General features: G+C 36.7%; 1 protein-coding gene across 1 annotated transcript; it reads left to right on the forward strand.

Annotated features, from left to right (window-relative positions):
* Positions 1-11,203: 11,203 nt before the first annotated feature.
* Positions 11,204-13,656, forward strand: LOC117788052. Its single transcript, XM_034626710.1, has 3 exons — positions 11,204-11,590; positions 11,672-11,824; positions 12,696-13,656. The coding sequence occupies exons 1-3, from the start codon at positions 11,204-11,206 to the stop codon at positions 13,620-13,622; spliced, it is 1,467 nt and encodes a 488-aa protein (XP_034482601.1). The 3' UTR covers positions 13,623-13,656.
* The last annotated feature ends 394 nt before the right edge of the window (positions 13,657-14,050 follow it).

The raw sequence follows: 14,050 nt of genomic DNA on the forward strand, positions 1-14,050 counted from the left end.
TTTAGGGCGTCGAAAAAACTGTAAATATATTTTTTTATTTATTACAAATATTTTACATTAATAATGATTTACTATTAACACAGAGCATCCGAGCAAGATAGAACATAATTAATTTATGTTACTTCTTCAAAATGCATTCATAAAAAAAAGATTTCCAAGTTTTGCAGGGAAAAATAATTATTTAACTATAATATTCGCAATTAATAGAAATGTACTTACATTTTGCTTTGACGCACAGTGGGCGAATTGGCCGATCTAGCTTAACTAAATGAAATTTTCGATCATTGAAATCTACCAAAATTTGATTTTTCGTCGATAGCAAAATTTTCAATTAGCAAAAAAATTTTATCTTTGAATTTTTAAAGGTATATAATCAAAGAAAAAAAATTGTTTTGTGCTACATTATAATATTATTTTTGAAATAAGAGACCTTTGTAACACCCTTTTTATGAGTAAGTCTTATCTTTGGTGGAGTACAACTTAGTGAGTCCGTCGTAAATTTGTAAAATTATGAAAAAAAAAAATTAAAACATTTTCAATTTGTTTTAATTAAACAAATTTTTTTTGTAAATAAAACGTATTGTATTTTATGGGCTTTTGGGACAAAACGCATATAAAAAATATTGGAAAAAATATTTTGGTTTTTAAGTTATTAGTTTCGTTACGCTAAATCGACCAAATCGCCCACTGTGTGACGTATATAAATTTATTGACCTTTTTCACATTTGATTTACATGGTATTATATATCAAAAAAAAAGTTTGGACTTTCAGATTTTAACTTTTGTGCAAAAAAAGAATTTATTTAATTGTATTAAAATTTATTCAAGTTTATTCTAATCAAAATTAGATTTGAAATGAGTATTTACGTCTGTTTTCAGTTACTTAACTCTGTTGCGCTTTTACTGCAGCTTTTTCATGAAAAATTCCTAAAAAAAATCAATAATTTATAGGGCAACCCAAAATAATATTCATGTTTAAGACAAAATTTCTATTTAATGCTTTGAAGATGCTCATTAATTATTGTAATTGAAAATAAAATAAATGTACTGTTGCGCTTTTACTGCAGCTTTTTCATGAAAAATTCCTAAGAAAATCCATAATTTATAGGACAACCCAATATAATATTCATGTTTAGGACAAAATTTCTATTGAATGCTTTGAAGATGCTCATTAATTATTGTAATTGAAAATAAAATAAATGTACTGCAATTTTTTAATCTTACTATAGCATCATATATATAATATATATAAATATTCTCAAAGATAAAAACTATTAGCAGTGTGTGATTCGTCAAGGATTATACAAAATTGAAGTCGAAAAATGAGAAAAGTTATAAAAATTATAATGGTCAAATTGTATTGGATTGACTTTTGAAACCACTGTACTGCATTCTCGACAATATAGTGCAATCCATAGAATACTTTAAAGTATTTCAATAGTTCTCTGGGTGTAGAGAGTTAATGCTAAATATGTCGTACGACTACCCGTTATTTCCGGTTCACAGTGGATTCCAACGATTTGGTTGGAAACAAATTTTAGCGACACTCCAACGACAATTGCCTTGACCCACCCAAAAAGCGAAAAACGCGAAAAATGTGGAACAATGCCCGAATCCGTGCCCGAGCACGTTCCATTGATAGATACCAATTCACGAATGTACAGAAGTGAATGTACATTCATAGAAATAAAAAACAAAAAACAAAAACAAAACAAAATAAACGAAAAAAACCCATCTACGTATGTTAACTTTGTTGGCAGCTGACTCAGTGGGGCTATTAAAATTATACGAGTACTTGCCGCGAACATGGAGTGTTAACAGTCCCAAAAAGTGCTATAATTACTCAAGCACACATACACTTGCAAAAGAGTTGTGTGTGTGTGTGTGTGTGTGTGTGCAACGACCTGTTGCATGATTTCTATGGCCGCTAAGGCATCGCATATTAAGTTGCGTTGGCGCCGGCGCCATTGTCATTGCCACAGACTGACGTTGATGCTGACGTTGACGTTGATGCTGACGCTGACGTTGCGTTGTTGTTGTTGGCGTTGACATTGACATTTACCGTTGCGCTGGGCACACTTCGCTGGCTTCCAGTCTGGGTGCTAGTATCCTGGGCTTATCGTTAATCGGTAATCGGATCGATCTGCGGTTGCCCCAATGCGCGTGGCAATGGCAACATCAGCAGCAGCAGCAGCAGCAACAACAACGTCATCAGTGACCACACAGGCTAATTAATCCTAACTGTTACACCCAGCGCGTGCCCATTGAGTCAGCAGCGACTGCGACTGCGACTGCGACAGCGACTGCGACGACGATAACGACTGCGATAGCGACGCTTACGTCGACAGCAGCGTTTTATGAATGAAATCAAGCAGGCGCGGCCACTGCAATGAGCCCAACGATAGCGACAGCAGCAACAGCAACAACAGACACAACAACAACAGCAACAACAACAGCAGCAACACGTGAACTTGACCAGAAAGCAGGTTCTGTCCTCATTTCCGCTCAATATCATTCACTCATATTCGACTCACGCTCTTGCACCATTCCATTCGCGCTCTCTGCTCTCACACTCTGCCACTCTACCACTCTACCGCTCTCCCACTCACCCAGAGAGGCGACGAGTGAGCGCAATTTATGAGTTTGTATTGGTCGATTGGCTGCCGTTAGCTTATCAGCTGAGTGCAACTCAAAACTGTCTCTGCGCCAATGAGCACTGAGAATCGCACACACACATGCACACAAGCACACAAGCACACAAGCACACGCACACATGCACACATTACACAAGCACAATGAGAGCGCCCACTCTCCGAACACGCTCTCACTCTCTCGCTCTCTTGCTGTCGCACTCGTAACGCCGCCCCAAAATGCAGGTGCTTCAATTGCCGGGGAGCTGAGTCAAGTTTTATTATTGGAATTAGGCTGGGATTTTCATTGCGCGCGACAGCAACAATAACAATAACAACAAAATACGTGTACGTACGTCAGTATATTCATCGATTCGCACTCTCGTGGATTTCCCACGATAAGCTGCTTGTGGAACCGAGTTATGCTTGCATTACCAGCATCATTTGATGTTGAGTTTAGTAATTAATAATATGTTAATGGATGAATAATTTCGTAAAATAAACCACTTACATAGGGACATTCCCAGAAACCCGAACTGCAAAATTAAAAGTTTATAAAAAAATTTAACTTTAACTTGAAATTAAATTTGTCTTATTTTTGTATTCGATTGTATTAGATAATTATTATTTTAAGTGCAAATTCGTCGATTCTGACTATTTAATGTTTCCCATAGAGTATGGAAGTGATTTGTTACCTGCGCCTAAAAAAATGTAATGTATAAATTCTATGTATTTCAACTTTATACGAAACAACCAAACTTGTTCTTATTATGTTTTTCTTTTAGAGATTTTGATACACTTAATTTTTTTCCCCATAATGATTTTTACGTTTATATGTTAGTATTATGACTAGTCAATATATTTTAAATATGAGAATTTATACATCTTATTCCTTATGGGGGGTGTTATAGAAATCGCTTCCAACCAAATTTCTCTCGAAAACCAAATTGTTTTGACTTCCAAATTAAGATACATAACATATACATCGAACTAGTTCCGCCAAAAAATTATTCCTGTTTATCCGTGTCAAGTGACCGAAAAATTATATCCCAACTTTAACGAAATTCGACGAATTTTTCTTAATTTTCATACAATTTGTTATAAGTTCAAATAATTCTAGACATATTATTTTATTACAGTATTTCATATTAATGCCGACATCATCATTTAAAATAGTTACAAACTGCATTTTGAAACTATCGGTTATTATAAAAAAAAAAACTATATTCGCTAAACGAACTTACATATACTGATAAAAAAAATGTTCTTAAATGAAGATTTTGGTCTTAGAACTAAGATTTTTGGTCAAAAAATGCGTTGAGAACATAAAATTCTTAAAATTTATAGAACACATCTTGATTTTAAGTACATTTCAAATAAGACCATGCTCTTATTTAAGAATAAAATGATAATCTTAAAATGAAAATAAAAATATAAAAATTTTTTTGTATAATTAATTATATTAATTATAACTATATTTATAATTTTTTTAATTTTGATTTATATACATTTTATTCTGTATTAGTCATAATAATTTTAGGAAAGTTAATTTAATTTGTTTTGAGTGGGATTCGAACCGTCGCTTACTGCTTCTCAACTGAAGTGGTTTCTCTAACCAGAGAGCCACGGGCCACGATTTGTTTGATACGAAATGGTACATATATATACTTTCCTAAAAATTCAAGATTTTTATTTTTATATTAAGATTTTTTAGATTAATAATCTTAGTTTTAGTCATTTGAATATTTAATATGAATGATCTTGATTTTAGAAATTGGTCTTCTTTCAGTGTATGTATAACAAAATCTTGAGAAATAAGCTGACTATGATAATGAAATTTCATGTACACGTTTTTAAAATCATCGGATGGTATATGTTAAACTAGTATACCATCCGACAATTTTTAACACATTATTCTGAATAAAAATTCTGCTAAAAGTTGCAAAAAAAAAACATTTTCTTAAATTTATTTTAATTGTTTCCAATTTTATTACACTGCGCTATATTATTGCCTTTTGTAAAACTCTTGAGTATTAAAAATTATATTAGTAAATTGATTTTAGATTCTGCAAATCGAATAAGGTAAGATCTATATATAGATTATTATATAATATAATTTGTCGTTTTTTCCTTGCCTTTTGAAATTTCTGATAAAATCGAAATAGAAAAACACTTAAGAAAATAGATTTTCTTTAAAAAAAAACATAGGTGCAGTAAAGAAAACTCTCGGCTATCTATAGACTAATAACATTGACTCGTGTTTCAATTTGATATTCATTCATGTACGCCGTAATAGGGATAATTTGAAACTCTGATCATCCATAGCCAATGTGGATTGCAATGGTAATTTGGCAAATCAAACAGCAGCGATAACAAAAACAAACAAACAAATAAGCAAACAAACCAATCGACTAACTGACCATTACCCAAACATCCATGAAGCGAGTTTCGGGACACCTGAAACATTCACTCAATGTGAGAATTGCAGTAAAAATCATGATAAAGCGAAACGATTTTACGCATAATCAAAACAGCACTAGCCTCTAAAAACTCACACCTCAGCGCAGTTGTTGTACACCCACAAAAACACACACACACACACACACACACATACACATACACTCACAGTTGCAGTCACAACATAAATATATAGGAAAGACCTCGAGAATAAGAAGGTTGAGGGTTGGGTTCGGTTTTGGTTTCGGATTCGGTTACGGACTCGGTCGATTTCTGTGTGTGGGACAGGAGCTAAGCAGCGTGTAATGATTATACCCTATGCAATTGCAACATGGCGGGCATTTTGGTGAACAGGTAAACGTAACCATGAGGAGTAAAAGTTATAAAATTGTATATTCTCTACATAATTCGATTATTTTTAGAAAAAGATACTGCAAATACCTTATGGCATTTATTTCCAAGAATTTGTAATTTTTGTTATTTTTTTAATACATTACATATAATGATGGGCAGCATTTTTAATATATAACTTATTTGTAGCATGGCAGTGTAGGAATAATATAATATAATGATGGGCAGCATTTTTAATATATAACTTATTTGTAGCATGACAGTCTAGGAATCGAACCCAGTTATTTTTTTTATTTATTTTTTGTGATGCATTTATTATTATTTTGAGCACGCTACATGCTAACTTAAGTATTTTCAGTGCAATTTTAAGAATTTACAGAACAGGTAAGTTATAGATTTCTGAACAAGGCAGGGTTCGAACCCAGTTATTTTTCAAACTGTAGTTCTAGCTATGTGACGGGAGAGTATTAAGACAGCACAATGCTATGAATTTACTCTTCTAGTAATAGCTAAGATATATAGCTTATCACAGGTAATTTAAATGTCGATTAATTGGTAATGACAAAAAGTAGAGTTCAACATTTGGCAACTGATTGCATTTTATTGTCAATTGCAGGGTATTTTGCAGTCGATGATTGGTTGCAAGCAGCGAGGACGATTAACCTTCCACCGACTTGGCCTCAACGGTGCGAGGTCGACGGAGGTGTTCGCCGCTTGGCGTTGGCTGTCGCAATTTAAGCGTATCCTTTTGATTAGATACGGCCGGTAGAACAGCAACAACAATGACAGCAACAATTACAACAACTCGGGGAGGGGACCGCACACAACAACTCAATTTTGTAGCAAAATATTTTGTTGGCCAGAACGAATCGCAAGTAAAACAGACTGAGCGACTGCGGCGAGGTCAGAACGGGAACGGGAATGGGAACGGGAATGAGGACGAGATTGAGATTTAGGCATGACTCGGTGGCAGCCATCAGCCGTCGGATCCTTTCGACGGGGCGTCCTGCCGCGCCTGCGCACTTTCTGTATACAGACAGCAGCAGCAGGAGCTCATCAATGCAATAATCGTGTTTGTTGTTCATGTAGATGAAGTTGTTTGGTGCGAATTGGACAGAGATGTACAGATACAGATACAGATACAGATACAATAGCAGATACAGATACAGATACATCCCAAGGGACGGCGTACAATGGACGCTGCCACGTTGATATATGTGCCTCGCAGCGAGTCCTGCTCTCAGGTCCTGTGTGTGTCCTCTGTGTATCCTCTGTGTATCCTCTGTGTGGCGCGCGGCGAAAATCAAGGCGAGCTGCCCCGCTGCGAGACACGGCTGCTTCCTGCTGCTGCTGCCGCGCGGCCTGGCCAACAATTGCACTTACGGTTAGACGCAGGGCCCAGAGCAAAGAGCAGAAAGCAGAGAGAACTGAGAGTCAGTCGGCTGCCGGGCGTAGGCCCTGTTGTCTAGGCCAAATACCCATGGATCGTACAGCTGTTCGGTCAAACAATGTGGCCATAATTTTGTAACAAAGTCAACACACAAAACAAAACAAAACAGCAACTAAATTTAATTAGCTCGTCAATTGTCTCACATCTACATCTACATCGACATTGAAATCAGGCAGTAAAAACAGCACCTAACATAGGTATTTATATATATATATTTATGGTATCCTCAAGCCAGGTCAGTTTTGATTAGGCGACCGCCCAGCAATTGAAACCAGGTACTTAACAACAACATCGAGTACCTATCGTGGGGGCATTTCTAACAACAGTAGGTAACAACAACAACAACAACAACAGCACATTTGCCACAAGCTACAAGCAATCATAAATATTCCGATTGACCTGCTAATCGACTGCAGCTGAGGATTCACCCATCAACATCTGCTCAGCTGATTGCCAAATCTCAATCTCGATCCGTGGACAGCAAGTATAAATATGCAAAGCAGCAGTCACATCAATCAGTGCACTCAAAACTGTTCATTCGAAAGAATCCAGCAACTATTTGCTTATCTCTAGTCTCAAGAAATATTCGAAAAGATCGTTTGTTGAGCTGAGTTGCTTATACAACAAATTTTCACTAAATAAATTCAGCTTAAATTGTCAACTATCATTATTATTTCTTTTGACAATATTTCAAAATTTCTAGAAAGAATATTCGAAATAATCGTTCAAGTCAAGGTGCGTAAAAAAAAATAAAAATAGTTGCACATTTTAGCTTAATAGTTTCAAAATCCTTTTCAACTCTCTTCTCATACGGAAAGTTCTAAAAATGTCTGTAATTATATATGATCTTCGCTTTATCTTCGTATCTGCGAACTGATAAAATACTCGCAATAATCAGCTATGTTGAGTGTCTAAATACAAAAACTTTTCGATACAAATTACAATAACAACTTTAGGCTCTCTGATATACATATATGATTATAGAATTTAGAGTTCAACAGTTGCTAATACACTGAATTTGTTAATACCCTTATTATTTATTGTAGCTACAACAACTTATTTAAAGGAATAATATGAAAGTTCGTGCCAGCACAGTCTCATAGCTAAAAACTTTTCACATTTCAGCTATACATTTTCAATATAAAAAATAATTTGTATCTTTTATAAAATTTTAAAAATTTTTCACATTCATTAACATAATTATTACAATAGCTACTTTTCTGCAAGCTTGAAAAATATTCGAAAAGATCGTTTGAGTTGAGATGAGCTTAAAAATAGTTTCGTATTTTTATAGTTTTGATCTCTATGAGGCTAAACAGTTATTAATACAAATGAAAATTGTTGAAGAAAGATCAAATACAAATATATGATCAAGAAAGATTACTTGAGTTGAGGTAAGCTTCATGCTTAAAGAATATTTTGTATTTTAACAAAACGTTTTCATCAAGATTTGTAACTTTTTAATATTTTCAACTTACGAGTTATCAATACGTTTAATTTTTTATACGATATTAGGTCAATTGTTTAATGTTCTATTACTCAATTTATTCGCTCTGCAATTAAATTATGGAGTTATTGAACAAACATACTATGTATATCTGCAATGAATTTGAAGTGGTAAACTTAAGTATCTATATGGATTAAATTTCGTACAAATTAAGTTTTCAGACCAACGTCAAACAAATTTATTGTGATAGTGTAAATTTACAGCAAACAAATGTATATATTAATCAATCTACCGATTAATCAGTCAATTTACTTGAAAACTAATTATTTTAGTTTATTTATTGTATTGTAAATAAATGTCTTAAAAATATATACAAATTGTTTATATCTAGAAAATGTTGACAAATTATTTATATGTTATTGACTCACACTGCGAATAATACTATTAAAGGTAAGTAAATAATAACATTCACATTTAATAATTCAAAATTTGCAACTAATGCATCATTAAATAAAAAAACAGGCTTAAATATGGTTTAATTTCATATTTAACTGTCATTTGTATTCAAAAAGTGTTGCGATTATGGAGTTTCAAAGATCGGGCGTAATTGAAAGGAGCCAATATCAATACCAATATCAGCATACTTTGCGGCGTAGAGGCTTTTGCTTTAGGCCTGGCTTTTAGACAGGTAAGTAAACTTCTAGGCATGGTCATGCCTGAAGTCAAGGTCGTTGGGCGATGGCAAAGAGAGAGAAGCAGCAAAAGAGAGCATACTTTTGAGTGTGCGACAGAGAGAGAGAGAGGGGGAGAGAGAGAGAGAGAGAGAGAGGGAGAGAGAGAGAGAGATGTTGCCTTGGGGCAGGCGCATGAATAATGTCCGGTCAGGTAGATTGTCCGTTGCGCAGTTTCTATGAGAGCGTTTTGAGTGAAATATTTTGATTGGGTGAGTAGAAAATGAGCCTGGTGCCTATCAACACAGCGATGGCGTCACACACACACACACATATACACACAGACACAGAGACACAGACACAGCCGAACTGGGACCGGCTTAAAATACTGCTCGGCTAGCTGGTTGGTCTGCCTTTCGTTGTCGTTCGTTGGTCGAAACGAGCGCACTCACACACACACACAGGCACACACACGCACACACACACGCACACACACACGCATATATGAAGAATGGTTATCAGGTATACAGTGATATAGAGCGGGGCAGTCCCAGGCAACTCTCGATCAGACCTGACAGGCAGGCAGACAAATGGACATGGACTTGCAGGCAGCGCTGCCTGACACACACACACACACACACACACACACACGCAGAGTCAGAGGCCAGACCCGAAACGTCGAATCGTCGAATCGTCGACTCTCGACCTGGTCCGGTCCGGTCCGGTCTGGTACGGTACGGCTCTTTAGTCTTAAGGTTTTCTTTAGCGTACCGTTCGCTTTTCACATGGCCTGTTGGCTCTGACTGACGTCGCGTCGGTCTCTTCGGTCTCTTCGGTTTTTGGTTTCGGTTATCGTGTGTCTCTGGTGTCTGGTCTGCTTCTGCTTCTGCTTCTGCCGCAGCGGTCGCTGCTGCTGCTGCTGCTGCTGCTGCTCAACAAAGAAAGCTGGCCGAATTCAGCGCAACTTTTGGTTCAGTTCGGTTTTGTGCCTGGACGTGAACAGTAGTGTCCGCGAGAAGTGTTCTACAGACTTCAAATAGCGATAACTGCAGCCAACAAAATTCAAATATATATATCAACTGAATCTCTTATTCTCTCTTGAATCCAAGTTCAACAATATTTTTTGTTCAAGTGCTCAACGTGCGTGTCTTTCAATTGATAATTAAAAATCATTAACAAAGTGCTGATAATAAACAAAAAAAAAAAAAACAACAAGGAAAACGCTTTAAAAGAACAACTGGATTAAATTGCAAATTGTTTATAACAATTTTTGTGGAATTCTTTTTCAACTATTATGTGGTGTGTGTATTAGTTTTGTTTTGATCATAATTTATATTGCATTTTATACGATTTTTGCATTTAAAAGGATTCTCGAACAATTAAAAAAAAAAAAAAATGATCTCGAGTCTTCTTTTAAGATGCGCATGCGCAACATTTGAAAAGGATGTTCTGAAATACTAGTTTTGATATTCCCATCAAGATTTGAGTTAACTGTTATAAATTCAGAGTTTTTTTGTAAAATTTAAAAAAAAAGCGGATACATTCAACGCACAAAAAAAATGTTACAAAATCTAACAAAATTTTTGAGATACAAGCAAGTTGCATTGCTGTTGCATTTGCATTGTTGAATGAAACGGAAGTCCTGTTGAATATTACATAGAGAGAAGCCAGCGACAACAATTCTTGCCATGTTAATCACTTGATATTCATTGTGTGTGTGTTTATTTTTCCTCTTTCTGTTCTCTTTTGCATTTGCCAAACACACTTCTTCTTTTTTTTTTTTTTCTTTTGGGAATATTTTTGTTTAACAAGCGCATTTTTGCATTTTTGGCTATTAACTTTCTTTTTGGCCCATTGAACACACACGATCCAAAAATCCAATAAAATCAAATTATTAAATATATATTGCAATCAATCAATATATATATATTGATTATATATATATATATATTCAACTTCGAAATCAAATCAATAACGCATAAAAATATATTGTTATCTATTAATTATAAATAATCTAGTTGTTGGTTGCCATTGCGCTGCAACCAAAGTTAAAGGCAACAAGACGGCAACGGCAACGGCAACAACAAGGACAACGCCAGCGACGCCAGCGAGGGCAGCGACGCCAGCGTCGGCAGCGGAGAGAAATTCACGGCAGAGGATTCAACATCATCGCATTGTGCGGCAGGAGAATGCGGATATGTGGTCCACTCTGCTGTTACCGCTGCTGCTGCTGCACTTCAGCAATCTGCCTGCCACACTCGCCCTGGCCACGGCCCATGGCGGCCTAACGGTAATCGAGGGATCCAGCACCAGCACCAGCACCAGCACCAGCTCAACAACCACCAGCAGCACTAGCAGCTTGAGCGGCTCCTCCCCCTTTGGAAGCGGGAGTGGGAGTGGGAGTGGAAGTGGGGGTGGAAGTGGCAGCGGTCAACGGAAGCGTCATCGCAAGAGGAACAGCAGCTGGTCGGATTATCGCAACTACAATGAGAATACCACGGCCCTGGAGTGGATGAATCCCTGTGGTGGCTCCTATTACACGCCATCCTCCACAGAGCGTCGTCGTGCCCATCGTCCCAAGCAGGTAAATCGCTCGAATCCCTCAACAAATATATATATATATACTAACAATATAATACTTAATTGATCTGTGCCTCGGTTTTAGATCTTCAATCAATTGAAGCGCGCCGCCGGAACGGAGTATCGCATGCTGAACAACAGCCAGGAGCAGAAGGGCATCGATATCAGGAATATGCAGATGTGGTCGCTGCACAATCCCAACTACAAGTTTCTGCCCAAGCTCAAGCCCAATTCAACGGTATGTACAGCCATAGATCTTAGCAGGGACTGCAAATAATAGTTATGAATTTACAAAAATTTAATACAATAGAATTTTTACAATAAAAATTGAATACAAAACAATTTTTATAAAAAAATTGCATAATAGAAATTATTTTTAATTTTTATGAAACAAATTAAAAATAATAATTAACTTCAATTTTTATGATAAACAATTAAAATTAATAATTAATTTCAATTTTTATGACAAACAATTAAAAATAGTAATTAGCTTCAATTTTTATTATAAAAATCAAAAAATTTGTATTTGTATTCTTTACATTTTATAATAGAAATTGACAAATTATTTTATTATTTGTCAATTTCTATTATAAAATTTAAAGAGTAAAAATCCAGTGTAAATATTAATACCTAAAATATGAAAAGTATTGAGTCACACATCATAAATAATTTTAGATTTTGAAAATACGCCACTTGGCTCACAGGATATTTACATTCAATTTTTATCTTCCAATTTTTATAATAGAAATTGACAATTAATTTTTACTTTTGATTTTTATAATAAGAATTGAAATTAATATTTATTCTTAATTTTGAAAATTAATTTGATATTAATCATTCTTTTTAATTTTTAAATAAATAATTCAAGTCAATAGTTAGCTTTCAACTTTTTTATAAAAATCAGCAAATAATTTGTATTTCATAATTTTGATTTTAAAAACTATAACTGTTACGGTCCCTGGATCTTAGTGTTTAAACGAACTTAATATCGAACTCGATATCGATATCGATCTCCAACTCTGTCTATGCTTTAGCTCATGTCATATTTGTTTCTTTCTCTCTCTCTCTCTCCCACTCTCGCTCTGTCTCCGTTTCTCGCAATCAATTAGATCGCTTTGAAGCGCTGGTATCGCAACATGCAGACTTATGTGGCAAGTTTCGCGTACTTGCGTCGGGTGCAGGTCAACTGGGATCGTCATTATCTGAAGCGCGAGTCGCCCATTGCCAAGGAGCTGAAGAGTCTGCTGTTCAGCTCGAGGAGCATGCTCTGTGAACTGGAACAGGCCGTCAATCGCACCTATCCGGCACCGCCACCGCCACCGCCAACGGCTAAAGCGACACTCAAGCAGCGTCGACAGACGCAGCTGCCACAAATCTCGCGCAATGATATGAACAAGCGTCTCAAGCTGCGCAGCAAGCGTCGTCCACTGCCGGCGTCCGCGTCGCCAGCAACAGCAGTAACAACGGCAACGGCAACGGCAACAGCAACGGCAACATCAGCAACTACTATCGTTGAGGCAGACTCAATTGATATGCGATTTGTGAAGCATCATTATTATGAGTTTCTGCGTACCATGTGGCAGCTGCTGCGGCGCGACAGTAAGCGCGAGCGTCAGCAGCGGCGGCAGCGACAGCAGCGTCGCCAGCAGCGTCAGCGACAGCAGCAGCCGACGTTGCAACAGCAGCAACACCAGCTGTGGCAGCAACAGCCGCAAGAGCAGCAACAGCAGCAGCGGATGCAGCTATCGCTGGCAAACGCTGGCAATCGCAACGAATTCAATGAGGTGTCCAAGCCCATGTATGCCAGGGATGCCAGGGATGCCAGGGATGCCAGGGATGTCAGTGCTTCCGCCTCCGCCTCCCACGCAACGACTGGACGACGCGGACGTGGCAAGCGCCAGCAGCCGCTATCGACAACTGCAACATTATCATTATTATCATCATCATCATCTGCGTCCAAGTTACCGTCTGCGTCTGCGTCTGCGTCAGCGTCAGCAGCAACACTTCGACACCAGCGCCGCGTGCTGCGCACGTGAAATCACCACAACTACAACAACAAAATGAAAACAAAACAACAAAAAAAAAAAATGGAAAAAAATGGAAAAAAAATATTATGTATATTGCTCCAAAAAAACACAATCCCTAGCTCGCCTAGTTTAAGTAAATTATTTGATGGAGTTTGCAAACAAGTTTCTCCAGCTCTTTCTATATGCCCATCCCTTTCTATCACTATCTCTCTCTCTCTCTCTCTCTTTCTCTCGAAAGACGGCGTCAAATACTTAAGTATTATTATTTGTACTATTTGTTAAGCTATTTTAGTTATTTATTTATCGAAACCCAACAGTTTCATGGCGTAATTAAATTATAATAATTATAATAATTATTAATTATTAAGTTCTCCCCAGCTGTTGCCGTTCTAGTCACATAAGAGCAACCGCATCATTCCCATATAACATACATCCAG

The sequence above is a fragment of the Drosophila innubila genome, chromosome X, assembly GCF_004354385.1.
Source record: "Drosophila innubila isolate TH190305 chromosome X, UK_Dinn_1.0, whole genome shotgun sequence".
Lineage (NCBI taxonomy): Eukaryota > Metazoa > Arthropoda > Insecta > Diptera > Drosophilidae > Drosophila > Drosophila innubila.

Excerpts from the sequence above, each read along its gene's own strand:
- LOC117788052 (XM_034626710.1), top strand. The coding sequence starts at position 11,204 with ATGTGGTCCACTCTGCTGTTACCGCTGCTGCTGCTGCACTTCAGCAAT. Across the intron at positions 11,591-11,671 it reads GTGCCCATCGTCCCAAGCAG|ATCTTCAATCAATTGAAGCG; the intron begins GTAAATCGCTCG and ends CCTCGGTTTTAG. Across the intron at positions 11,825-12,695 it reads AGCTCAAGCCCAATTCAACG|ATCGCTTTGAAGCGCTGGTA; the intron begins GTATGTACAGCC and ends GCAATCAATTAG.